The 27,923-nt window shown below is 32.4% G+C and overlaps 5 protein-coding genes across 7 annotated transcripts in view; 1 reads left to right on the top strand and 4 right to left on the bottom strand.

Moving 5' to 3' along the window:
- LOC104812149 (protein SAR DEFICIENT 1) overlaps positions 1 to 590 on the bottom strand; it is a 5,039-nt gene extending 4,449 nt beyond the window's left edge. Inside the window, exons 1-2 of the mRNA XM_010539156.2 lie at positions 418 to 590; positions 141 to 216 (exon numbers count right to left, since the gene is read on the bottom strand). Coding sequence (XP_010537458.1) covers positions 141 to 216; positions 418 to 506 — 165 coding nt within the window. The 5' untranslated portion in view covers positions 507 to 590. The remainder of the gene's footprint in view (positions 1 to 140; positions 217 to 417) is intronic.
- A 3,254-nt stretch (positions 591 to 3,844) lies between these two features.
- On the bottom strand, positions 3,845 to 5,677 carry LOC104812147. The gene is made up of 2 exons (XM_010539155.1): positions 5,027 to 5,677; positions 3,845 to 4,564 (listed from the first exon to the last, which is right to left on the bottom strand). Exons 1-2 carry the CDS (start codon positions 5,579 to 5,581, stop codon positions 3,923 to 3,925), a joined length of 1,197 nt encoding a protein of 398 aa, XP_010537457.1. The 5' UTR covers positions 5,582 to 5,677; the 3' UTR covers positions 3,845 to 3,922.
- A 4,000-nt stretch (positions 5,678 to 9,677) lies between these two features.
- LOC104812146 (RNA polymerase II subunit A C-terminal domain phosphatase SSU72) lies at positions 9,678 to 12,697 on the bottom strand. Its single transcript, XM_010539154.1, has 4 exons — positions 12,330 to 12,697; positions 11,035 to 11,180; positions 10,339 to 10,457; positions 9,678 to 10,199 (listed from the first exon to the last, which is right to left on the bottom strand). The coding sequence occupies exons 1-4, from the start codon at positions 12,542 to 12,544 to the stop codon at positions 10,098 to 10,100; spliced, it is 582 nt and encodes a 193-aa protein (XP_010537456.1). The 5' UTR covers positions 12,545 to 12,697; the 3' UTR covers positions 9,678 to 10,097.
- Positions 12,698 to 19,305: 6,608 nt separating this feature from the next.
- On the top strand, positions 19,306 to 20,965 carry LOC104812145 (transcription factor BEE 3). Of its 3 annotated transcripts, none has more exons than XM_010539153.2 (6): positions 19,306 to 19,827; positions 19,926 to 20,048; positions 20,169 to 20,234; positions 20,329 to 20,397; positions 20,515 to 20,592; positions 20,701 to 20,965. In XM_010539153.2, exons 1-6 carry the CDS (start codon positions 19,453 to 19,455, stop codon positions 20,758 to 20,760), a joined length of 771 nt encoding a protein of 256 aa, XP_010537455.1. In that variant the 5' UTR covers positions 19,306 to 19,452; the 3' UTR covers positions 20,761 to 20,965. The 3 variants fall into 3 exon arrangements, with proteins under 3 accessions (XP_010537455.1, XP_010537453.1, XP_010537454.1); XM_010539151.2 differs by having other exon boundaries at positions 19,309 to 19,827; positions 20,718 to 20,965; XM_010539152.2 differs by having other exon boundaries at positions 19,312 to 19,827; positions 19,929 to 20,048; positions 20,718 to 20,965.
- A 3,966-nt stretch (positions 20,966 to 24,931) lies between these two features.
- Positions 24,932 to 27,923, bottom strand: part of LOC104812144 (formin-like protein 20) — a 3,671-nt gene continuing 679 nt past the window's right edge. The window contains exons 2-7 of the mRNA XM_010539150.1: positions 27,750 to 27,827; positions 27,120 to 27,158; positions 26,492 to 27,037; positions 26,314 to 26,391; positions 25,623 to 25,811; positions 24,932 to 25,248 (exon numbers count right to left, since the gene is read on the bottom strand). Coding sequence (XP_010537452.1) covers positions 25,123 to 25,248; positions 25,623 to 25,811; positions 26,314 to 26,391; positions 26,492 to 27,037; positions 27,120 to 27,158; positions 27,750 to 27,827 — 1,056 coding nt within the window. The 3' untranslated portion in view covers positions 24,932 to 25,122. The remainder of the gene's footprint in view (positions 25,249 to 25,622; positions 25,812 to 26,313; positions 26,392 to 26,491; positions 27,038 to 27,119; positions 27,159 to 27,749; positions 27,828 to 27,923) is intronic.

Genomic DNA, 27,923 nt, shown 5'->3' with positions numbered 1-27,923 from the left:
TATATATATATATATATATATATATGTATGTATATATATATATATACACCATTAGTTTATGTATGCCATTGGTGCATTTCTTAATTCGTGATTGTTTCCGTACATTAGAAATAAGAAATTAAGGAGATTAGAAGACTTACCACTTTTCTAATAAGAGGCTCTAGGGCTGAACAAAGATTGTTCAAGGAGTTCACCATAATCACTTCTCCAATCACGCTGAAATTGAAAAACAAAATTAAATAATAATACATAAGATACAAGTCAGGCAAAAAAAAAACAAGAAAGTCCCCATCATAATATCCATAAAATCTCAACTTCAAAGAAAGCGCAACATATGCATGAAAGGCAATTCAAAAAAGCACATAAAGAATCGAAAGGTGAAACCAAGAAGATCGAATTCAATTTCAGACGACGTACGAGGCAAAGGACGGTCTGGATTTCATCCGTTTCTCGGTCGGTTTCTGGAGATCCGAATCAAAATCTTCGAAAAACCTTTTCCCGGCCATGGATTATATATAAAATCTTCAAGAAGAGAGATAGAGAGAGAGAGAACCCAAGATGGGAGGAGTCGAGATGAGCTAGGGTTTATATGCGAATACGCAATTGTCAAAGTGAAAAAAAAAATGGAGCGTTTATATAAAAGGACGAAATGGCATAATGGTAATAATGACGATTGTAATAATTTATAAGAAAACGGAGAAAGTTCCGAGAATGGCAAAGGAAACAACCTGGCAAGCACACCCAGGCAATAAAAAGTTCACGGAGCGAGATGATGACGTCATACACACGATTGACTTTGACGTCAACTAACGAGAGAGAGTCTTACGTGGATTAATACAGACCGTTTAATTTTTCCCCGACAGATCTAACGGTTGGAATTAGTTAAACTGTTAAAAGCATTACACGTGTCACGCCTAAATGCACCATTAGATCCGGTCCGGCCTCGAAGAAATCTACATTAAAAAAACAAATATTTAAAGATACACTTATTATATATATGGGGTGATCTAGAAATTTTATCTAAATGAATATTATTAATTAAATTATAATTAAAATGTCATTTTTAATTAGATGTATATTTTCTTTATTACACATGCACCTATATATACATTTATACGCACAAAAATTATAGATGCATAGACAGGACAGAATTTAAAAAATATTTTTGAACGCAATATACATATATTTTTTGTTGTGGCAAATGATATTTTTACATATGCACCAAGCCAAGGTATGGTGCAATCGCAACGTGTCAAGAAGATATGTGTTGCAGAAATTTTATATTTGTCTTTATTTATTGTGATGGCGGGATTTTTGTGAACGATATTATACAAATCAAGAAGTCTAACTTTATTGATAAGCTTCACTCTCTATCATATAAACTATTCGAACAATTATGAATAATATGTATGCAACGATTACTAGTATATTATTTTGTTCAATCCTTTTATAAAAGGTCATATATATATATATATATATATATATGTATTATAGGAATGAAGGTTTTTTGGTCAAATTTTTATATTGTTGCTTACAAAAATAAATATTTTGTAGATAAATCCTAAATCAGTAATTTAATCTTTCGCCGACCATATGATACATATAAGATTTGATTCTTAATTCTTATAATTTATAAATTAAAATTTAATTGCCATTGTTAGATGATAAAAAAATGTAAATCATCATAATTTTTATGGATGCCTAAGAATAAAAAAGATTAAATGAGATATTATCTAATAACATTCTCTTTTCTTTTTTCGGGAAATAAATATTCTACATATGATTATTTTTTCTACTAACGATTCTACATATGATTCATTATATAACGGATATGTGAAAGTGTGGTCATAGACTAGTGAATAATTTCCAAGAAGGTGCTGCTCTATCTAGTCTCTTTCACACTCCCAATTAAAAAAAAAACATTATCGCAATAAAAAATTATTTTTTGGAAATCTAATTTTAATTTGAGAATTTCTAGGAAGCATACAATGTATAGTTTAAATGAAACGTTGAGAAGATCATTAAATGGTTAGCCTTTTTTGGCAATGAAATGATTAGTTTTAGAGTATTATTGTGCACTTAAATATTAAAAATTTCTCATAGCCATTTATTATATTATATTTTAATTGACTTTTGCAATGTAACATAACAGAGACAAAGTTGTAGTGGGAATAGAGAAAATCTGATAAGGAAGAAAATAATAATAATAATAATAATAATAATAATAATAATAATAATAATAATAATAATAATAATAATAATAATAATAATAATAATAATAATAATAATAATAATAATAATAATAATAATAATAATAATAAAATGAGATTGCTTTGTTTCTTGGAAGCAACGGTGCCATGCAATGCAAGTTCCTTGAATTTCTTTTGTTGTTTCCCTAATTGACTCGACCGGGTCATTCTTTTTCGTTTCCAAATATCTTATCCTACATCGAATTTGGTTATTTTAATATATAATATATGCGTTGATATCCATGGAATATATATTATCCACTTTTTTAAAGGCATAAAAAAAAGGTATTTAGAGTATAAGGTCGCATCACTCAGAAAAAAAAAAAGGTTTTGAAATTGGATATTCATTTAGGATTTGAAACGTTTCGGATTTTATTTAGTTTAAAGAAAAAAGTGTTTTGAGTAGAAGGTACCAACACAGAAAAAACTTAAATTTTTGTTTTTAAAAATTTATATTCATTTAGTTAGTTGTTAGTTATTTTCGAGTAGATTGGTGGATTATATAATTTTTCAAAACATTCAAGTTTTACGTGTATTACAAGTATGGTAGATAAGTAAAATGTTTGTAAAAGACGTATTGTGAATTATTTAAGTGTTAAAGATTAGTAGGAAGATATATCTTTAATTTTGTTTATGAACAAAACTGAAAAAATGAATGGGTGACTCGTTTTTTTATAAATAAAACTGAGAAAAATGAGCGACCGTTCGAAAAATGAACGGATAGCTCGTTTTTTATGAACAAAACTGGAAAAAATGAGTGGCCACTCGGAAAATGAACGATCTGCCTGATTTTTCTGAACTATTCAAAATAAACGAAAAATCGTGACCGTTTGAAAAAAAAACTTTTGATTTCTTTACACCTTTCGACTTTTTAAGTGTTAAAAATACTTCTAGACATCTTAACACAGGGCATATGAGATCTAAATGGATTTTGAGAGATTTATTAGCCATTTTAAGGAAGAAACTTACTACTTATTTGTATCTCTAAACGTATTCTCGGGTTTTTCTTTGCTCGATAGAGAGGGAATAACGTTTTAGAAAAGTGGAACTACGCCTAAAATATCATCACATCCGAGTTCATCTATTATTTTTCTTTTCCGATTATGATATTCTTGTATTTTTTTCTAATTGTATCCAGATCCATTTTCTAACATTAGTCGGATTGAATTCAGTTTTCAGAAAAAAAATATTTAGAAAAACAGTATTTTTATTTTCAATAAATTTATTCAATTATTTTCGTATTGATTTTAGAGTTTTTTTAATTTACTTTTTGAAAATTCATATCTATTATTACGAGAAATTTTCGGTTCAATTCCCACCATTAACTAAAAATATTCGTATCCTAATATTCTTTTTTGAAAAAAAAGATTTGTATATATTTCTTGGCATAACAAGTCGAATACTTTAAATAACAACGAGTTTTCCTTATGAAATGAAGTATCAATCCATTGATAATCTTCCCTGAACCGCAGCTCAGAATATCATAAATTTTCTCTTTTTTCTCTTTACATTTTAAAAATCAATCACATTGATCTCATTGATCAATTTCTACACGTTAAACCCCAGAATGTCACATATTAAATTCTAATAATAGATGAAACAATAGATCCTTTAATTTGTACTCCCAAATATAAAAAAAAAACGGCCAATAAAATATCATACATTTCCCCTAATTAAAAACCCATAATCTTAGGAGCAAACAAAATGAATCTATTCAACGACCTTTCATCAAACTTCCTCGCGAACAAGTAGCAAATCTCAGTCGTTTCTCCATTGTACGCACATGTCTTCTCGCTCTTCCTCAGGCCCCTCAGGAAATCCACGGTCACCAACGGTCTCGTGTACGTCCTCGGATGGGGCCCACCCCTCGACCAGTCCGTCCACGTCAGACTCCTGTTCGCGTTCTTGCCCGGGAACTTGATGTGGACGAACGTTGGAAGGTAATGCTCGTCGGCGTAGCAACCGCCATGGCAGTGTTTCTTGAAGAGAGGGAAGTAAGTGGTGTCGGATACCACGGCCAGGGCCAGCTCCCGGTCCATCTCGAACCACTGAGACCCTTTTCGCCACTCGCGGAGCGTGACGAGAGGGGCCATGCGGCGGCTGTACCGGCCCTGACCGGTGGGCCCATGGTCATCGAACAGGTCGACGAACGAGTGGTGAGAGTTGATGAGGTGAGAGTAGACGGTGGAGAAGTCGAAGATGGGGACGCCGGCTTCGGACAGGAGGACGAACCGGCGGTTCGAGGAGTCGAGGAGGGCGTTGGCCAGTAGCCGGCGTTCTGCCTCCATCAAGCTAAACTTCCCCCATTCTACTTCCTTTGTCACATGTCAATGAAAAGAAAGCTTGGTTTGCGTTTTGATTGGGTAGGATTTGGTGAATCTTTTTTTTTTATAAAATAAATTTTAATGATGTTTTGTCGTTAAATGTTAATTTATTAGTCGATTTTTTTAGTTCACAGGATAACTAGGATTTTGATTTGGAATCTCGCAGGATTAATCTACCATTAGATTTCCTAAAGTTTCTTTTTAAAAAACAAATCAAGCAATTTAGTTAAATAACTCAAGCAAATTTACTTAATACCGAAAATTTTACTTAAATGTTAATTTACTTAATACCCACGTCGTCTCTAAAAATTCATGAATTTTTTTCATATGTTAAAGCTCGAGGTCTATGAATTATTTTTGTGCAAATTGAAGAATTTTTCTATCAAATTATCCAAGAAGGTATATATAAATTAAAAATAAATAAATAAACGAGATTAGGCGAAATGGACAGACCTTGCTGGGAATTCTCCGGCGGTAAAACGGTGACGTTTCGGGGGTGTCGTGGTCAACGTGACGAGGATCGCTCGTATGAACATAGATGGAATAAAAACCCTCGTGGCCCTTGAAGAACTTCTCCCAAAACGGAGCAAACGGGAGCCTCCCCCTCGTCAAGAACAAGAACGCGATTTTCGGCGTCTGAGAAAACGGCGTCTCCTTCCTCTCCGGCTTCATCGACGCTCGCCACAGAAGTTCCTCGTCCGTCATGCCGTGCATCACGTTCTTCGGCTCCACAAAATCCCGTAACCCGACCCGAGGCTCCTCTGCGGCGTTCGGAGCCGCAGGGCAAGTGCATTGTGGCGGTTGCGGTGGGGATGAAGGAGGAGACTGGGAGGCATAAGACAAAAGTGACAACTGGAGATTCGAAGAGAGGCTTTTCGTGTGGGAACTAAGCATGACTCCGAGGCCGAATCCGATTCCGACGAGAAATGAATAGAACACGATGTCATGGAATATTCCTTGACAATTTAATATTTGGTTTTGCTGATTCGTTTGGTTGTTTTTCTTCATCTTTTGTTATTATTTCGACGGAATTTTTTTAAAAAAAATGATTGGAAAATTCGAAATCTCGATTAGTCTTTCGGGTTTTTGCAAGAAAAAAAAGGGTTCAAGGCATTGCAAGAGAGAAGGTACATTGCATGTGGTTTATACTTTGGTTTGCATGATGTGACAGAATAAGAAAATAAATGTCTGTTTTGGACAACTGTGAAATTCATCCTTTTTTAAAATTTTATTACCTAAAATTGTTCCTGAAAAAATGTCGTCGAATACATAAAAGGAAATAAAACTAATCATAAATTCAAGTTAGTGGGATTTTTTTTTCTGGCTGAATTGATGGAAAATTAAGGAGATGATAAAAGGAAATAAAACTAATCAGAAATTCCTTTTTTCTGTTACATTTATTTATTTATTTATTGGATAGTTGTGAAACATATATAATACTATTTTTTTGATAGCGATTATGATGTTTGGATTCTCATCCTAAAATGGCGAACATGCTTTTTTTGGGGGGGAAACACGGTTTGTAATGAAAATAATGAAAAATAAATAAATAAATAATTCGCTTTTCCTAAATCATTTATTCTTTGTTGGAATTTGGGCTTTTATTTAGACAATCAAAACCGCCATGCCCATGAAAACTTTTTACATAATTCTCGAATCACTATAATATAATCCAATCATAACAATTAGTTGAATTGCGGTGGGAGAGAAAGAGATAATGAAATAAATATTAGCCACAAAATGTAGTGAACCATACACTAATCATTTATTTAACTAGATGTAATTATTCGTAACCTCAGTTTATAAAATTTGTACTCATAATTCCGCCGTAAAAGAATGAGATAAATTACATGCTATAGTATTTGCATATTGGTCTTTACATTATAAGGATATACATTTAGATCCATAAATCTTAATTAGACCACAAATCAACAAATGAAAAATAGTACACAATATATTGATGTATAATATGGTATGCATCGTTCCACATGATTATCTAAAAATAATTAACCGAACAACGTTCTTCAATCCGATTTATCACTCTTTTAATCTTTTTGTATCGTATAAATTCCACGTGTTTTATATTCTGTTCTGTGTCATTCCTGAATTATTTTGATATACCTACCGACTTTTTTTTTATAAACGATTCTAGTGTATCAAAATCTAAACTAATCTAAGGGTCGAGAATTATGTAATTTGGAATATACATTATGTCTCCAAATTTAAAGTTCGAATTCAAGAGGACACATACAATTTTCACTCCCATTTTTTTTTATTGGTTGAGCTATTAAGATTTAGATTTTTTTATTATTATTTATATATTCGCATTTAAATGGAAAAAAAATAGAGAGAGATGATAAAATTTTATTTCTATCGTTAGAAAAAGCTAATGGAGCAAAATTCAAATGGTCTTGTTTCCTCGAACTCCTCGCTCGATGTTGTCCGGTTTTCCAAAAGTACGCAGAAAATATTTGTCTTCGTTCACACATGGTTTTGGACCTCTCCTTTTTTTTTTTCCAAAACTAATGTCGGGATTTAAGAAATTAAAAGGATTTTTTATGATATATTTTTCTTTAATATTATCTTTTTGGTGTTTGTGAGTAAAAGAAGGAGTTTTATAAAACCATTTATTTGATAATGAAAATGTGAATTAATACGTGATATATATACTCTAAAACCATTGAGAAAACCGATAACTAAAGTGGAAACGAACATCTTCATCTTTTTCTTTTTTCTTGATCTTTCTCAAAAGTCAAAACCGGCCTAAACCAAATCCGGAAATATAAACCGGAGGACACTCAAAACCGGACTAAACCGAACACCGCCGTTGCCACTCTTCTTCGCAGAAGGCTTCTTCGTAACAAGCCGATACACGCTGCAGCACAACGACGGAGAAGAAGAAGACTGTTTCGACGGTGACGACAATGACGAATTTGCCCCTGGACCCGAAGCAACGAGCTCTTGCTTCTGATTCAAGTCATCTTTCTCAAAACTCTTGAGCGTTCGTCTTCTTGGACGTTTGGGCGCCAAGCTAGTGGATTTGCTTCTTGCAAGAATCGGTGACGGGAAGACGAAACCGTTCTTCGTGCGGAGGTTTAGACTCAGACTTCTCTTGAAATTATCCCGAGACGAGTTTGGATTGCGAGTGTCGGTTTTGTTCTCGTGCATGGTTGATTCGCGGACGCGATCGTTAGAGCGTTGGTCGAAGGGAAGGATCATACCGTTGGAGAAAATTTAATCTGCGGGGCAGGATTCTTGACCGGAGACCCTGCAAATTCTGAACTCGAACTCTGAATCGGGTTCCTGGAGAAGACAGTCGATGTTTCGCGATGTATGATGATGTTCGAATGACTGGGTCGGATCTCTGGAGAAAGACATCCTCGGGCTTGTCTCCGTCTCCATGCACATCGCGTGTGATAAACCCTAATCTTGATGCTCAAGAAAACAGAGGAAGGAGACTGAGAAGTGTTTCACCGTTTATAGAGGGAGAGAGACTCTTCAACCTTTCGTTTCTGAAGACGTTTTGTAATAGAATTTCGAGACTAAATTTAGTATTTATAATTTGTTTTGTTCTATAGAATATCAATTTATTTATTTATTTATTTATTCAAATCTCTATTGAATCACAGAAACCGGTACCTCAAACAACTAAAGAAAATTAGAACATTTATTCTTATCCCTCCCGCTCAGTAAAAAATTTTTTTAGATAAAAAAAAGTAAACATCTAACGTATCAAGAAATATTTATATTCTTAATATATTTTCCAACCCAACAACTTTAAAATATTTATTTTTTAAATAATTTTAAAAACTCTTTATAAATACTATAAATATTTTATTTAAATACACTAGAATGTATAGGCATGATATTTGATAGAAGAAAAAAATAGGAGGATATAAGAGTTTTTTGGTGTCCCAATAGACATTCATGATGGATTTGTATTTATATTTTCTCTATATCACTAACGACAAAACCGTATTTAATTGTATCTAATCCAATCCGTGGTGACTGAACGGTGTAGGTAGTTGAAAAGGGTTGAAAAGGGTTGGATGTCTTTAACCCAAATTATATATGTGTTCGATACACTGTTGAGACGAAGGTCGGTGAACTTTCGAATTATTAAAATATCGTATCTAAAAAGTTAGTAAAAAAATAGCAATAGAATATGTATTTTATGGTTAGCAATCTCTATAATTCAAACCTCCGATTTCAAAAGACATCAAAATCAAAATCAAACAAAGACTTTAGCAGCCGACATAATGATAAGAATCCAAAGCTTTAGGGTTTCTTTGTAAACTTTGCAAGTCTCCTTTGGGTGAATGAATGAATGAATGCGTTTGTAATTTAGTCTTTATTTTGCCCTTTTTGTCTTCGTTTCTTTCCTTTTTTTTTTGACCGTTAAAACAAAAGAAATTGACAAAAACGTATCAAATCTCCTTTTGCCAAGAAAGGAATATACCAATTTATTCGGTTAAACAAAATCTAATAAATTCAAACCGAAAAACATATAACCATATCAAAATTATATCCAATGCAAAAAAAGAACAAAACCGAAATTGTTTTCAGAATTTAAACATTTTTATCATTAAAAACTAAATCGAACCAAATCCGATATAAAAAAAATCAAGTGGGTATAAATTTTCTAAAACCGGCTCCCGAGAATAACCGAACTGAAACCCGAAAATATTAGACCTCGGGAGAGACCAAGAAATCGTTTTCAGGTACTTTGAAAAATCGATCAGACAAACGGACAAAACATTGGCTGGTTCCAAAAGCACCCAACAAAATGTTTCTCTTTTTCATCTCCTGTAACCGAATTGAAAGACGGAACAAAACTTTTTGTAACACCATCCACGTCTTGCTCCATTCAAACAATGGCATTCTACATATCCGCTTCACTATTGCTCAAGATCAATCAAATATTCGAGAATAATCTGCTTAACTCGATATAGATACTATCCAGATGTTGGTAAGCCACTTCAATATCCCAAACCCAAGAATATACTACAAACCAGACTATGATCCAATGCCCTTCGTGTCACAGAATCTGACATTCTCGATGATTCTAGCTTCAAAAATATGACTATACTTCAAGATACTCGGGTTTAATAATCAGGTTAACCGCTGCATATCGGTTACAGAGGAATGTCTGTTAACCTGACCTAAAATCAAACCAAACCAAAAGACCGAGTTTTTCAGGGGATTGATTGTCTATTAAACTCGGTCTTGAGTAACTGTGTACTTTTAGAAGAAAAGGAAACCATAAAGATCTCAACTTCATGTCTGGATTTTAAATCCAGACAAGACCCTACTAAAAATAGAAACTAGAATCACATGTTTAACTCTTACCAGAGAACATTAGGGAACGCTGACAAAGGAACTATGCACAAACTGTGAACCAAACTGTCCCTAACAACTGACAACCTTCTAGATTCCAAAACTCACCTTGACAACTGCTGTTCATGGAATCATTGGAATGAGAATCTTCTCCCCTTAGATGCCTTCAGACAACTCATACAAATCTTCAGTAGAACGATATGCTATAGACCAGTTTCCGCCTATGTTGTTTCTCGAAACCCGCTACAATATCATCGATAGAATCTTCCCAAGAATCAGTCCCTTCGATCTGCAAAAGATACAAGGGGAATATCACGACTCAAATTTCCAAAGCAACACCCTTTAAAGCCATTTCTGCATGAGTGACGACAATAAGAAAGCGGGTTCACTGCAGAAAATCAAATGGATTGTTTTCTCGGATAACAGACCTCTTGGCAGATTTCCAATGCGAGTCGGCCACCTATTGCTGCCTCTTCGTGGTTATCTTTGACTTCCAAGTTCATCACAAGTACACTTTTCATAAGGGACTGTTCTCTACCGCTAAGATCTGCAAAGTTGGGATAATATATGCCTTCCGATAAATATAGGCAAGAATATAGATAGCAAATTGGCATTTCCAATAAAACATGGCATAAAAATTGTTTATGTGAAGCACAAATAACCTAAGATTGACTTGAGTCCATAAAAAAAATGGAATAACCAATAGATATGAATCATTGGGTTGAATGTTTTGTTTTAGCCCTTAATATATTCATAATTTCTCATGACATCTCCACGAACAGTCGACTTTTGATCAATTCACACGATAACAGCAAACCTACCTAAGTTGAGCCAGTCTACCAAATGACAAAACCAAGAAATTCCTTTCTCCCTTGCGAAAAAATAATTACGAAAAATGTTTAGAAGCATCATCTAACAAAGGAGATCAAATGTATAAGATATTATGATTTCAATAAATACCATATGTTCTCTGCCGATACTACAAAAACTTTAACTGAAAACTTACAAAGGCCTTCATCAGGGGCATCGGCATAGCAAAAGGATATTCTCTCAATCAAATTAACCACATGATCAGCAACAGTCTTTTTTAAAAAAAAAAACGTAAAAAGGAAAGGTTATATTACCTTCAAGGACCGAATCAAAAACCTTTTCTTCAAATGTCATTATCACATCGAACACACCATCGGCAGCATTATCTTGCCACCGCTGAGGAGCAAGTTTCACTGATAAATTCCTCTTAAGCATCGGTAAAATCCCATTGCGCTTGTAACTGAATCAAATGGTCAAGGTATCTTAAATCGCTTTATATACACCATGCAATGCAAGCAGGCTGCAACCCAGTGACCATGTACACTCATACACCACGGGACATGAATTTCACAGATTGAATGCAAAGTAGCAACAAATCGAAGATAAATGAGTTCCCAAAGCATGCAACATTTAGGTCAAGACAACATTTTCTTCGAACCACAAGAAAGTTTCAAAATTTGGTCTCATGTGAAAAAAAAATGCATCAGAATAATATACCTCCATGGCATATTTAATACAACTAAAAAAAGAGTTCAACAGGTTTGATACATCTGACACCTTCTAACAACTACAGAGAACAAGATAGCAATGAGTATCTCACAAACAACGATCTTACTTCAGAGAAAAAATTTCGTTGAAACTCTGACGTGCAATGATAGGAAGAAACTCTGAAGTAATAAGCCATAACTCACTATAAGAGTTCATATACAACTTTACACTACAAAAGCTTATCAAACAGACGGGAAAAGGAGCTGGAAAATTGTAGGAACATAAAAAAAACCATAGCGATGCGCTTTTGCACTTGCAATTCTGTCAAGCTCAATACAGCTATAAGTTAATACATGGATCAAACTAGAGCCATGACAAGAAATGCGAGAAAATCTTGGAAACCAGAATGTCAACAATGAAATGAACAAAGCATGCAGCATCACCAATGAGCTCATAAAAAGAGGAGAAATTTCCAACATTTTCAAGTGCCCTGGTCCCCCAAAGAATGCAAGAACACAATAAAACCCAGAGGGGCAATTTAACTAATAGATTCGAATAGAGTGGTAATGGAACAGAAACAAGATATGACTCATCGAGCTGGTTGACCAAATGATGAAGGGAAGTGTTCGGGAAAATAAATCCTTTTGCTCGTTATCATCACAATAACACAGAAGACACGGGATTTAAGGTAAGGCAAATAAGAATCCTATATACTTCAAAAATATTAAATTCACTCAAAAGATAAACCTGAAAAGCAACTCGGAATCGAAGCAGTGACCGACTATAACTTAGCAATTCGAAGCAAAGCACAAGATAGTGACAAATCCGTTATGGGCAACAGCAAAAAAGGATGAAAAGGAAGCGAAACTGCAGAATCTGAGAGGGAATGTTAAGAGGATACAGTTCAGGATCCTTGCGCCGGAGATCATCGAACATCTGCTTGTATGGAGTTCCGAAGTCGTAGACGTTGGGTTCTCTAAGAGATGGACCCGGAAGCTTGACGTGAGACCCAGTTCCGTACGATGAAACGTCCAAGCCTTGTCTCTTGAGGAGAGAGTGAGCCTCCATGCTCCGGTTCTGGTTCGACGAACACACCATGGCGTACCGGAACCTCATGGCGGTTTGCCCTAGTTCGAACCGAGAGAAATTGAAGAAGGAAGACGAAGGAAACTCACCAGATCTGATCTCCGAGAATATATCACCGGCGCCGGCGTTCGAGTTTAGTGGCCGCCGCGGCGAGGGATTTCGACTTCAGGAATAAAAGGGAAAATCGATTTTACCCATAATTAAAAAAAAACAAGGAAAAAGGAGAAAAAAAGGCGAGAAAGTTGGGCCTGGGCCAAGTTTTCACAGAAACGACCGATTCACATATAAGCCCAATCCAACACTCCAAACGGTATAATTGTACTCTTGAAAAGTGAAAACTACGGCCATTTAACGGTGGAAATTACTAATTTACTGTCCGATTATATTGGTGCGCGAAAAATTACCTTCTTTTAGTATATATATCTATATAAAGTATATATAACACTCTACAATTTTTAATCAGAAGTGATAAATATTCCATAAAAAGTTGAAATATTTCAAAGCAATATGTATTACCGATGGTAAAATGAGTAAGGCCTACGAGGATTGATTCGTTTTTTATCGAGTTGGATTGAAAAAATAAGAGATCAAATAAAAACAGATCAAACGAGTCAGCTCGCAGTAAGTCCGAACTCATCTGGCTATCTCAATCAGCTCGCGAGTTGAACATTAAAAAAATATTAGATTTTCATACTTTAATTGCTTCACCTCTTCCATTTATGTAGTAAATTAAAATTCATGATATATTGATATTGTTCTATGTATTTTGTTATATTAGGTTTTTTATTTGGATATAGTTTTATGGATCAATAAGTTAGATATTTTATACTATGTTGAATGATTTTAAATGATTGTTATGTAGACTTTAAATGATTATTTTTTATATAATTTTAAATTTTTTTCGGATAATTAGATTAAAAAACGGGTTAGCTCGCGAGTCGATTCGAAGCTCGGATAATTTGGTCTGAACCAGAGTTTTTCTAATTTGTAAAAAAATGGGCCGAACGGGCTGAACCAAAAATGAATTGGCTCGAGACGAGAAATCACTAATATGTATTAAATTCATAAGATTGCTAATCTATTTTACAATTTTGTTTGTAAGCCCAAATTGGCAAATTTAACTTTGAGAAGCCAGAAAAAAAAAACTTTCAAACATCCATATCTAGAGTGATTAGTTGTAATTTGTATATAATCACAGAAATCATGCAAATACGCCAAAGTTTTCCTAAAATGTATTAGGAAGTGCAAAATCAACGTTTCATCAAATATAAAAGTAAAAAATCATTGAAAGCATTCAATTTACAAAAAATAAAATAAAATCATTCAATTTGCAATCTTCACTGAAAGCATTATTTAACTCTCTTGGTATCCATATTAATTATTCACTTTGTTTGTATATTTAAAAATTTACACAATTATCATGTCCTTTGGACTATAAAGTTTCCTACTAACGTCAAAACACGCATTCAATTCACAACAGATTTTTCTTTTTTACCAGATGTTATAATCAACGTTTAATTATTAAGAGATATTTTAAAATCTTACACATTCAAATTAATCCTCATTCATCTCTTGGGTCAACATATAAAACGATTAAAAAAAACTGATTTTAAAGTTCGAAACTCTCGTATAATATGTATGAATTCTTGAAAATAGTTTTATTGATATATTATTATATTTTTTAGGGTTAGGTAGTTTTAGTTTTATTTCGATTATCATTACTTTATTTATCTACGCACCGATTCAATTCATTTTTCATTTTAAAAACATTGATTTTCTTTTAAAAAAAAGTCTTATTGGGTTTTCATTTATTTTAATATTTAATTTAAATTCCATTTATTTTTTTTAAAGCGCGTAATAGATTTGTAGATAGAATTTTTTAAAATTGATGATTATCCATGGGGATGTAGATAAATTCATGGTTTTTAGACGTTATTTTCACTTTAAATAAAACTAAATAAATACCTATATGCATGCGTCCAAAACCAAAATCGAAAACAAAAAAGGAAGAGTTAGGCTCCAATTTAATGATTGAGGTGAAACAAAAGTTTATGGTAAATACATTTACTTCACTTCACCGAAATTTCCATTCACATACGCAACAAATTTCGGACATATAAATTTACACTGTTTGTTTCGTTCCCATGTTTGGATATTTATACGCATTTTGTTGCCATCATTACCCTCAAAGTCAAAAACAAGTTAGATTGCCTCTTAAATGCATTTTTTAAATAATGCTTTTCAGTAAAGTTTTAAAACCTTATAATATACATCTTTTTTTTAAAATCTATTTTTAATTTTGAAAAAATGTTAATGGTGATATGGTCGAACTAACTAGCGTTTGATGAGAGGGGAAAGTGCAACTACAATTGGACTTCCAACATTTTTTTTTTATTTTTATGTAGCGTTAGGCCAATAAGAAAACCGAATTGAATTTGGTTTAATTTAGATTTATCAAATTAATCTTGTTTTGAATTTGGATGTTGTTATGCATTAGAGAATATTTTGAAACCTCTCACCCGAACCAAATTCATTTTTTTTATATTGAGTAAAATTGAATTTTCGCTAAATACAATTCGAATTTGAATTATATAAATTATCTTTTCACCAATTCACTCAAATGTATAAATTTACAAAGAAATAATTTTAATTCATGGTTTTTTAGAGAGGTGAATTATTAGACCATAAAACTATTAAAGATTATGAAATTTATATATTTTTGTCGTATATGGAATATATAGAGAGAGAGAGAGAGAGAGACATGTATATCATAAGCTTTTGATTTTTCACGTCCATATGGTCTATGAAACCATTAAATGATATCCGTAAGTGCACAATGCGTGTTTAGCGGACCTTTCTATTTGCTTAACCTATTTATAGAGCACCTATACTTATAATTTATTTATTTTTATTGGAAAAAAATCACAACTCCAAGAGATTTTGGAATTTTGTCCATTATTATCTATCGAAATTATGTGGTTCAACGATAGATGCACATTTACGTTTTAGATATTTAACATAATATCAATTATCTTACAGATATAATAAAACTAAAATAGAAATAATAAAACAATACGATTTTCATATTGGTTTGAATGAACAAGCTAATATGTAATTTTATTTTTACTAAAAGGCATAACATGCACAAAAAAAAAAGAGAGACTATGCTTACGACCCATTTACATTTTATTCCGCATGAACATTAATTATACGTATATGAATTTACCATAGACGCGACGGTTTCCGTAATCCCTTTTCTGTTGTGATTTTCACTTAAATGTAAATCTCATTGTTGTTTATCACATCAATAAAAATAAATTTTTTTATTCATATAAAAACTGAATTTAATCTATAATTGTGTGGTAAAAATAGGAATTACAACGGAAGTTTGTAACACAAATGCATTACAATGATTATTGATTTTGCGTACAGTTTAAAGGGGCGACTGGTTGCACCGCCGTCACCCGCAAACGGAGCTTCCGGCGATTGAAGGTGATTAAAAAACTGAATGGTTGAACCGCAACCAACCGCAACCGCAATCAAACTTGTGTTTTCTAATCGCAGTTTCCAACTTGCATTTTGATAGCGGTTTCCGGCGTTTTAACAAAAAAACTAAAATATTTTTATTAGAAATTATATAAGACATTAATATATATATTGGTGATGATTTTGTTTAGTGTTATGATTTGATATTATTTTTTAGTATTATATTTTAATAAAAAAATACAATAGTATAATTTTTAGGTTTAATAATGATTATTTTTAATAATTTTTATATATAAAATTATTTTTTTACTTAAAAATAAATTAAATTAATAATATTTATATTTTAAATTTGTTATTTAATTATTATAAATTTAGTAAATAATTTTTATCAAATGATACGAAAAATTTAATTAAAACTATTATACAAAATTATTTTTAAATAATATTTTTTTGACAATTTATATCAAAACGCAATCGCAATCGTAATGAACCATTCACTTCTAACTGCATCCACCCGCAATCGATACCAATAACAACTTCTCAACCAGTCAGTATTAATCATTTGATTCATTTATAATCGCTATCAAACGTTTTGAAAACGCTGTCACCCGCAACCGCAACCGCTGCGGTACAACCAGTCGAACCTAATTGTGATATTAATTTACAAAACAGGTGCAAGGATATAATTTGGATGTTGCAAATTTGCAAACATTGTAAAGCACTGTATTCTTGTAACGATTTTTTTTTTTTGTTACACTTGTGCTATCTATTTGCCACAGAATCAACATATTATTCAAATTTTCAATTGCATTTGTAAAATCGTTATCTTACATTTAAAAAATTATTTAATTTGTAATGCATTTTTTAAGTTGAAAATTGCGTTGTAAAACGTATGTTATTTAAACTAAAAACTCTAGAGATAACAGTTTTGCATGAATTAGTCCTTAATTAACATATACTTAGCTTTCAAATAAACGTGTTTTGAAACCTTGTAATTTTTTGGTTATTTGATTTACCTTAACACGATGGTATTTTGTCTAAGATATTCACATCCATAAGAAGTAAAATAAAAATAACCAAGGCTAAATATAGATATTTTTATATACATTCTTTTAATTTCTAATGATAGCAAACAAGATTTGTCACCGTCTCGTATCACACACGGCGAAGTTAGGCAGTCGACATATATATGTATATATATTTGTGATTTTATCTTTAATAATATTTACTGTTCCTTTTTCATATATATATATATATATAACAATTATATAAAGAACAACTGTGTGTATATATATATATATAGTATCTAGCAACTTGAGAAATAAGTTGGCAAATGGAAATGGATCTCTGCCCTTATCTCTTACATGGCAGAGAGTCCCCCCAGACAAAAATTGGCTTTGATATTACCTCCCACCAAACCAAACCATAGAATCATCACCAATATATATATATATATATATATATATATATATACACACACGAACGATGGTTCTAGATTACAACTACTTAGGTTTTGAATTACTAAAATTAGCGTTAATTATTTAAATTAATTTACATAAATTATTAGAAAATATTCTTACTTTATTTATATATTTTAATAAAATTAAACTAATATTTGTATGTATTACAATATTATTAATGTTTGATAATAAAGTTTTTTTACATATATATCTCTCTTTCTCTCTCTATATATTATATATATATAGAGAGAGAGAGAGAGAAGATGTTTCCAAAGCAATGACAGTAGACTGCAGCATGGTCTGTGAAATAGTTAGATATCGTAATCAAGAAAACTATTGACACGGTTTTTAGAATGTTGATTCCAAGGCTTATTGTCTTTTTCTTTTTTCTTTTTTATCTCAACAGATACGTAAACCAGATAGATGCTTCGATTTTATTCGGGTTTTAGTTTGAATTTATATATTAAAAAAAATACAATTTTAATTCAATTTGTATCCTTTTTTATTTAAAATGTTGATTTTTAAATGATATTTTTCAATTTTTATTGTTTTAATATATATATATATATATATATATATATATATATATAGCATTTTATTGTATTTTCAACTCGATAAAGATTACATTAACGTTAAATACGAATGTCGACTTAGTTACACATTTGTAACGCAGATATACGTTGTGTATATAGTTAGATATTTAGATTTCACATGGACCATATATATAAAGGTGATCTATTCGAGTTAGATCGATCCACGCGGCTTTTCCATTAAATGCAGCATATATGTGTCCATACGATAATTGAAACTAATATTTTGATAAACTTGGATATATTTTATTTTATTTTTATTTATTTTTTGATACTAGAATCTATGGAATTATTGGAGACAATGGTCCACAACATGCGTAATGTTTTTTTTTTATTTACGTAGAAGAGTACAACGTGTTGTGTTCCAATACCTAATCTTTTTAATCGCCATGCACATGCCCATGCAGTGCATTCCGTAAACTCTCTATTCACAAAAGTATTATATTTCTTTAATGTGTAAGTTACGTAGAGTAAACAATAAAACTGAATAATTAATTAGTTTCAATCATAAAATTTTAGTTTCAATGCGGTTAGTAATAGTACGCCTCTTTCTCTTTATCCATATTCCAAAACTTCCTCAACGTCAACTTTGTTAAGATTTTTTTCCCAAACAATTTCATTACAAATTAAAATTAGTCTCTTAATAATATATTATAAATATCGTGTTAAAATTTTAAAAAAAATAAATAAATAAAAGCCATCGTATTGTATAAATATCAATTTGTGATATAGCAAATATATTGAGGTTTATGACATTTAATTACTCTTATACCATCAATGTTTTTTAAGTAACCCTAAAAATCATTATTAACACTTTCAAAACAATTGTAATATATGTATCACATTAAAATCCCAATAGAATAAACACATCCGAAAGGGTAAGAATGGTAAAATCAAACTGTAAAATAAATAATGAAAAACAGAATAATTAAAACGCACCAATTGGAACAATACTCGTTCGTTCCCCCTTGTAAAGAACGCGTCGGACCCACAACGAAATAATAGTGTGCACTTTGTTATTTCATTTGGATATATCTCCTGAAATAAAAATAAATAAAAAAGAAAATGGGCCCACTCAACACTCACTGCAATCCCAGAACCTTCACTTGCCACGTCACCCTCAATTTCTCCTTTTTTCTTCCGTTCAAACATTTTACATTTTAAAACAATTTTTTTTATTTAATTTTGACAAATTTATCGAACAATTAAAAAAAAAACTCATAAAGCATATCAACAACGACAAACTTCTTCTTCTTCTTCTTCTTCTTCTTCTTCTTCATCATCTTCTATATATAAGACCAAGTCACTCATCTTGTGCTTTGTTGTCTGAAAACAGTTGCTCTTCATCTTCAAAAGGATTTTCATAATCACTTTGATATAATCCAAAAACTCATCATCATCAATGGCGAATTTCTCTTCCTCGGATCTCCAGAATTTTCCAGTCGATCCCATGACTCAGTTCTCAGAACTCAACGCCATTCATTACCAAACGTTTCTCCCTTTCTCTTCTACTTCCGACCCTTTCTTTTTCCATCAAGCTCTAGACTTTCCCGGAAAATCGCCGGAAAATTTCCAGGGTATTTTCCTTCCGTCCAATCAGAACCAGCCCATGATCTCTGTTCCTTGCATCGCAAGCAAAGACAACGAGTCTTCGATGATCTCGAACACGGAGTCGAAGAAGAGAAAAGCAAGGGCTGATCTTTCCGAGACCAGTGGCTCCGAAACCCTTTCGAGTTCTGTCCGTATTTCCCAAAATGGAAAGGTTCCGAGAAAACAAGTAAACACTCAGCTTCTGTTTCCGAATCTAAACACTTTCCAAGGTTTCTATTTATGGAATAGAATCATGAGATTGATTAAATAATCGTTGTGATGAAGCAGAGTTCGAGAAAAGGGAAGAGATCGAAGAGCATCGGCAAAGAAGAAGACAAAGAGAGAGAAGTTGTTCATGTCAGAGCCCGGAGAGGCCAAGCCACTGACAGCCACAGCTTGGCTGAGCGAGTATAATTTTCATTTAAACCTAATAAATACATTTTCTGTATTTATATTCAAACCTTATGAAAATCATATAATTTATTAAGAAATATATTTGTTTTTGTGTGTGTTGTGTGAATTTTCCAGGTTCGACGAGGGAAAATAAACGACAGACTGAGATGCTTGCAAGATATGGTTCCCGGATGTTATAAGGTGATTATTATAACATATATATATGTATGTATATATTTGTATCGTTTTAATGTTGAAGTTATATTGAATTTTAATGTTTTATGAACTGGTGCAGACCATGGGAATGGCTACAATGTTGGACGAGATAATTAATTATGTCCAATCTTTACAAAATCAAGTCGAGGTTAGTGATAATGGAACAATATATATATATATATATATATATATATATATATATATAATAAATTGTGAATGGATGATTAAATTACTGATTACATGATTTAATTTTATGTAAATTCAGTTTCTCTCGATGAAACTCACGGCAGCAAGCACGTTTTATGACTTCAACTCAGAGACTGATGCAATGGACTCATTGCAGGTAATATAAATAAATAAATATATATCTAATAAATTGTGTGAACATTAAAATAATGTATCTAAGTATGGTGTGATTAATTTGGAAAATTAAAATTAATTAAATATTTAGTTTTTTTTTTTTGTCAGAGGGCCAAGGCACGTGAGGCAGTGGAGATGGGGAGACAAGTGAAAGATGGGGATGCTGTCCTCCATTCGTCATGGACCCTTTGACTTTTGTTTTTTTCCTACTCTCTCTCTATATACTTTATTTTTAAATATATATATAATTTAATATAATTTTTGAGTTTTAGATTATAAACACTTGAAGATATATATACACTTCTGATGATTTGGTGTATGACCCCCCAATGATAAGATATTTTTAATTTTGTATACTTGTAATTTCTACGTACGTGAAACTTAATTTTGTAATTTACAAAGAGAATATTGTTAAACATAAAAATATTTGTTGAATATTTGTCCTTTTCTTTCTTTCTTTAATATTTATTCTCTAGCTTATCAGAGGAATAATTTGGATGAATTTAATTTCAAGTTCCCATGATGAATATATATATATATACAACATTAAGATTATTATTCGGATCATTACTATGTACATATATAAAACTCAATATTATATAAATAAAATCCCCCGAAAATAGAAACTACACTATTTTAGGAAATGAGTGAATTGATAAAAAAGTCGAATGAGATACGTGACATATATAATTATAATACTTCAAGCCATAATATCAATGAAGTGAAATCCATCTATAACCCAAAAAAGATACGTAACTCTTTTATAAAAAAAAATAAAATAAAGACACGTAACTCTTATGCAAGCAAACTAAAACACACAACAAAATCCTTGAATTGATTTGACTCCAAAAAAAAAAAAAAAAAACGAACGAAACAAAATATTCAAACACAAACAAAGAGATACGTATAACAATAGACTCGTGAAATCTTGGGACCAAAGTTTTTTTTTTTTTTTTTTGTTGTTGTGGTTTGACTCAAAGTCAAATATGCACAGAAACAAATGTAATAAGATCGATGAGAGCAAAAACTGGAACTGGAACTGTGTTCTGTCTTTGGAGTATCTAATTTGTCGGAGTGAAATGACAGAAATGCCCAGGGAGCTGTAGCTATCGAAGACGATGATGATGTCTCCGAAACAAAACACAACGCGGGTTGTGATGGGAGCCTATTGGACGTGTTTTGCTTCAGAGTCACCAAAAACAATAAAAACCCTTGGCTCGAGTTCATGGAATCTGATGGATGTTGCCAATTCACAATCTTTATGATTGGGTTCATAATAGTGCCTACACAAATTTATGGGATTCCATTTTTATAAGGGAAAAAACCAATATATATATATATATATATAGAGAGAGAGAGAGAGAGACTATGTGTATATATATATATATAGAGAGAGAGAGAGAGAGAAAGAGAGAGTTGCTGTGTAATTTGGTTGCTAGTTTTCATATTGTTCTCCATAACGTGAAGATGTGTCTTCGCACATGACAAAATAGGTCAATTTAGATATGATACTGTGTCTATACATGGCTTTTCACTTGCATATGGCAAACACGTTTTTGGATTTGATTTAATATCTGAGGAAATAATATTGAACATTGTGTGTGTGTGTGTATATATATATATATATATATATATAATACTTGAGGTTTATCCAATGGATGAAAAGTTCAAGTTCCAAGCATTTCATTTCACCGCCAATTTTAAAAAGTGTCATTCTTGTTTCATCAATTTCAACACAATTTTAAATGGTTTTTCATTTTCATTTCCATATCAATTAAATACTAACGTAATGAAAGTTAAATTTATAACATGGATGAAAATATCATCAATCACATGATAAACTTTAAAAAAAAATGATGACCGTATTTACCGTCTCTATAAATTACATAAAACGCCTTTAATTCATACTAATATTATCGAATTTTGATTGGGGGCAAATCTTATAAACAAAAATAAATATTATCTAATTCTCCATGAAATATATTAGATATTATTGACAAATTTATTAAACCCATGCTATTTCCTCTGAATTGTATATAAAAATGAAATCATATGAAATACAAAAGCGGATCCTTCACTTTCTCTCTTTACATTAAGAACAAATAATTAAATAGAAAGATGGGATAAAAGCTAAGCTTTTACAGTTGAGAAGTTTACATTTGTTGCTTTCAAACTGATTTATGGCTTTAGGATTTATCAAAGTGTAGTAAAGGAAATAATAAATAAATTAATAATTAAAATTAATTTTTTGAAAAAAGAGAGTAGATGCAATGAATCCATGAAACTGGGAAGGAAGGACAGCTTGAAATGGGCCATTCATTGCCCTAAAGACGATTGAACCATGTGGGGTTTTGTCACTTCTTCCTACTGCTTAATTCATATATTTATATATATATATATGTATAAAAGATTACTCTATTATCAATGTTCTAAGTTAAGTATTTTATTTTAGATTTTGTAAATATAATGCATAGAATTTGTATTAAATATTAAATACCTAATAAATGGACATAATTTTGTATACAATGTTTTAGGTGAGATGGTATTATTTTTTTTAGAAAAAAAGTTAGAGAAAAAAACCATGAAACGGATAATGTTTATAATTTTATTAAAACTAATATTTGGTAATATAAATTATCAAATCTTACAAAGTCCTCACAAAAAAGACATTTTACTTTTAAATTAGAATTAGAGTGTAATATTAGAAATAGTTTAAAAAAAACTGCTGTTTAAGTGTATTAATATTCAGTAAAAAATAGTTTAGCTATGACTAACATGAAATTGGGAAATCAATTATTTTAAAATAAAAGATACAATATTATTTGAGTTTTTCTTTGTGAAAGAATTAGTTATTCTTGTCAATTCATTATTATGATATTGTTTTAATAAAAAAAAAGGAAATCATAATTCATTCTCTACAGATTTTGTATTATGCAAAAGCCACTTCTTTGTGAGATTTGGTTTCCTCTATTTTTTGTACTTTTTTTTTGTTTTATTTCATCTTAGAATCCAAAAATATATCTTCTTTGACTGCCTTTGGACCAAAGTCTATTTGGTTCTTTCTCCTCGAAGCATAGAGATGTGCATGAACTATATAAGCAAAAGACCCCTCGAAAAAAAAAAAGGTTGGGGTCCCTTTTTAATTGTTATTAAATTATATATATTTTATTGATATTTATTTTACTTTATATTTCCCAATGATTATAAATGATTAAAAAATTTCAGGTCTCTAATCCCAAGTTCTATAATTATTTCAAGTAATTAATACTTTTTGTTGCCATGTTAACATAACACTAGTTTATCTATAACCATCGTCATCATCACTAATCATTCGTCAAACGTGGTACATTCATTAATTGAAACATAATATGTGATTAATCAATCTAATTCGTCTAATAAACGACTTTAGTAAGACATTTCTACGAATATCTTCAAATCTTATCAAAACACAAGTATTAGCATAATTTATTTGACAATATAGAAAATTTATAAATAATAGACCTAAAATATTTCTATAAATTTCCTGAAATTTGTTGACCGAACCTTAATTAGCACGTGGATGGAAATTTATATTTGACATAACTTTAAATGAAAGATTGTGTGAGTGCAAAATCTTTGTTAATATACGATTAGTTATAACAAAAGAAATATACCCAACAAATATGAATTTTAAATTATAGCTAAATTATTTTTTTAAAACAATAAATTCAAGATGTGGGGATAACAAGGGAAGTTTATAAAATAAATAAATAAATAAATAATATTCCCTAAAATATTCCAAAAATAGATTTGGTGATCACATCATTGGGTGATAGAGAAATGATATGGGCAAGTTCAAGCATCCACAAGGAGAAAATAAGGGGTGGGGACCCAACCACCGGAATCGAGGAAGTGGATGAGAGTGGAGTGGTTAGCTTCCCAATCTCATTATGTAACCAACACAAATCTTGTTTTCCCATTTTAAAATTTTATCATATAATAATCCAAATCTCTTTGTGCATGCACTTCTCTCTCTCTCTCTCAATTTTTTCTTGTAGCATCTTAGATTAGTGTAGTTTGATATAATATTGACATTAAACATGCACGCATTATGCTTTATTTTATTTTTTTGGGTCAAATATCATATGATTTCCTGTCACTTAAATTACAGTAACAAATATTCCCTAGTAATCAAATTTGTTGTAGTTCCTTTTTTTTTTCTCTCTGACGTATTGGCACAATTTAGTCTTGCAATCTAGGTTATAAATGTATTATGACTTGTTACTACGAACTATGATAATTTTATAAATGTAAAAATCTTAAAAATAGAAGAAGAAAGCTAGTAAATGTGATCAAAAGTAAAAGCCTTCAACATTTAAAAAAAAAAAAAAGAAATCTACAAGTTTCTCAAAAGAGATTTTCCCGACAAGACAGAACACAACACAGCTAAAAGTCAAAGAGAACATGATCAAGCAGAAAAATAACAGAGAGAAAATAAAGGACACTACTACAGGCCTTTGGTTTGGTGTTTTATTCAATGGCGAAGAAGCTGCTGAAGCTGGAAGACTTGGTTCCTTTGCTCGGGAGGCAGCAGATTGATCTGCTCTTGTGTAAGGCTCATCACCTGTTGCAGCAACGCCTTCTCCATCTCCGCCGTCAACTGTTAAATTCCAGCAACATTCAAAACCCACGTTAGAGAAAAAACCCGACATTCATTCGTTTCAATGATCGTTGTGATTCAGCAAAAGGAAAACCCGGCATTCATTCATTTAGAATTCAGCAGATAACGCGGCCCCTGACTATACTTCGGACTTAAATCACGGGCATCTTCTATGGTTAATATAAAGACTTTGATTTGATCCATAAAACACAACATTTTCTGTGGGAGGCCTTATATCAGGATCAACTGTTAAAGCCTACCCGAGAAAACATCATCATCATCATCCAAGCCTTGCCATATGTATACTAGTGTTACTTAACATCGCTGTTTTGTTCAGTGGTTTGTGCCATTCAAAATAAGTTGAGGTAAATTACCGGTGCAGGCTGAGCAGGTGGAACACCCCCCTGGCCAATTAGGCCCGGTGGAGGAACTGATACTGCACCCGGAAGTTGATTCATGATTGAACCCTCTGACTGACCGGGCATCCAAGACGACCCTCTTTCAGCTGCAATGGGACCTCCGGCTTTGTCATTATATTCTCCGCCGAAAGGAGGACCACCACCCTGAATCAAAAAAATACAAGTATGATTATGGTGAACAGTTGCAAAGGCGAAAGGAAAATCTGCATGATTCTCGCCAAAATTATCTTCGGAGTGTACTCCAACATAGCTAAATCAGGATGACAACAAACAGAGATGCAAAAAAGAAAAAAAAAAAACAGGCCAACGATGGAGAAACAGAATTGTTGCCAGGGCCAAAATGGGCATGTGGCTAATTATAATCTACTTTTCTCTTAAACTCTTTCTCCGCCTCTAGATTCTATTGACATGATAGTAAATCAAAACTATGGTCATCATTGATCATAGTTGAAAGTACAACAATGAAAAAAATGTTTAAAAAGTTCCTTGACAAAAGAGTGAAACTGGTCATGGACAGCTGACAGCTACGGCGCAATAAAGAACACATAGAACATCACACAAGCACTGTTCTCAAGCATGTATAACTATGCTGTAAAACACTAAAGAAAATTTTGAAAGCAGGTAAATGAAATGAAGCTATACATACATGGTATGGTGGCTGACTAGGTAGATGTGGCTGTCCATGTGGGAATTGAGGTCGGCTCCCAGCAGGTCGGGCGCCTGACTGAAATTTTCATAAACAAAGACCTCTATCAACTCCAAATATGAATCAAGAAGCGAAAGCTCAAGAGAATGGATTTTAGCAGCTCGTAATTCTGACTCACATGAAATATGGGCTGTGAAAGATGCTGCGGAGGTGCACCATGGTGCTGAAAACCTACATTGGGCCCTGTCTGGGCTGGTCCGAACTGATGATGATACGATGGCATCGAAGATGGTCTAGGCTGTGGAGGCAGTGGCTGTTGCGGAGGCAAATGAGGAACTCCACCTGAATGCATTGGTTGTTGCAATTGAGTTGAGGAAGCAGGGATATCGAGATGGTGAAACGGTGGTGGCTGTGATGTAGAATGAATAGAAGCTGGAGGTGCACTTTGAACTTGAGAAGACTGAGGAGGCGGCAAAGTGACTGCGGGGTTAAAATGCTGCTGGCGCTGAGAAGGTTTGTTGGTAGCGGGAACAGAAGACGGAGGCATAGGCATTGGCTGTGGCATCGGGTGCTTTCTCAGAGGGGCTTGAGGCTGTGTTGTAACTATCGGCTCTTGTAAGCCACCTTGTACAGAAGATATAGGGGTTTGTATGTTTGACTTTGGTGGAACAGCTTGATGAGACTGTTGAGGTTGTTGTGATGCCTGTGGCTCAATTTTTGGAATCTAGACAACAGAATTACAACTTTCAGCTGTATGAAACTAATACAATGATCAAAAACAGATTCCCAAAGACCAGAGCTTATACCACTTGAGGCGGCTGAACCATTCCGAGCATGATTTGTGCCTGCCATAGTGGGGTAGATCAACATATAAGTATAGCGAGTATAAAAAGTGACATCATAGTTCTATATAAATTATCACCTTCGCTATTATCGGTCACAGACTAGAAGGCAAAGTTGAAGAAAAAACATAGATTTACATAGTTCAAACTCCAAAGAAATGCATCGAGAGGAGTTTAGCTAAAGGCTACAAATCTACATCAATTCCCACCAACGCCGAGAAAAACTTATACTATCATTCCTTGACAATAAGCCTAAAGTTAGGGCATAATTGAAACCCAGAAACACCATGCCCTTAACAACTCGAGACTTCGCCACCATCGAGAGAAATTCACCAACTGAAGCTACCACGAATCCAACAAGTCGGCAAACCAAAGTGCAAAAATCATTGAAGACTATGTAGTCTTTAAGTACAATTCAGTAAATTCATCAACCAGATCACAATTGAGGGTTACTAGGTTGGAGAACAACACAAAACCCTAATGTTCACCACCACAAAACAAATTCAGTTCAGACAATCACACTAAAATGATCAGTTTGTCAGATGAACGTATTTACAAATTTAGAGCTAAAAAAGAAACGGAAGAGGATGAAACCTGGAAAAGAGCCTTCGTCAAAACAGGGTTCTGAATCAGGATCTCCCTTGCTTGTTGCTGGTTCTGATCAATCAGTGCCTGAAACAGAGAAATTCAAACGATGAAACTCGCATATCCTCCACGAATTTCCTCGCTAATGCCTTCGAAGGCCCAGAGAAATCCGGAGGAAGAGCG

Source organism: Tarenaya hassleriana, unplaced genomic scaffold (assembly GCF_000463585.1).
Source record: "Tarenaya hassleriana unplaced genomic scaffold, ASM46358v1 Cleome2, whole genome shotgun sequence".
Taxonomy (NCBI): Eukaryota; Viridiplantae; Streptophyta; class Magnoliopsida; order Brassicales; family Cleomaceae; genus Tarenaya; species Tarenaya hassleriana.
This window is presented reverse-complemented; position numbering and strand designations above follow the sequence as displayed.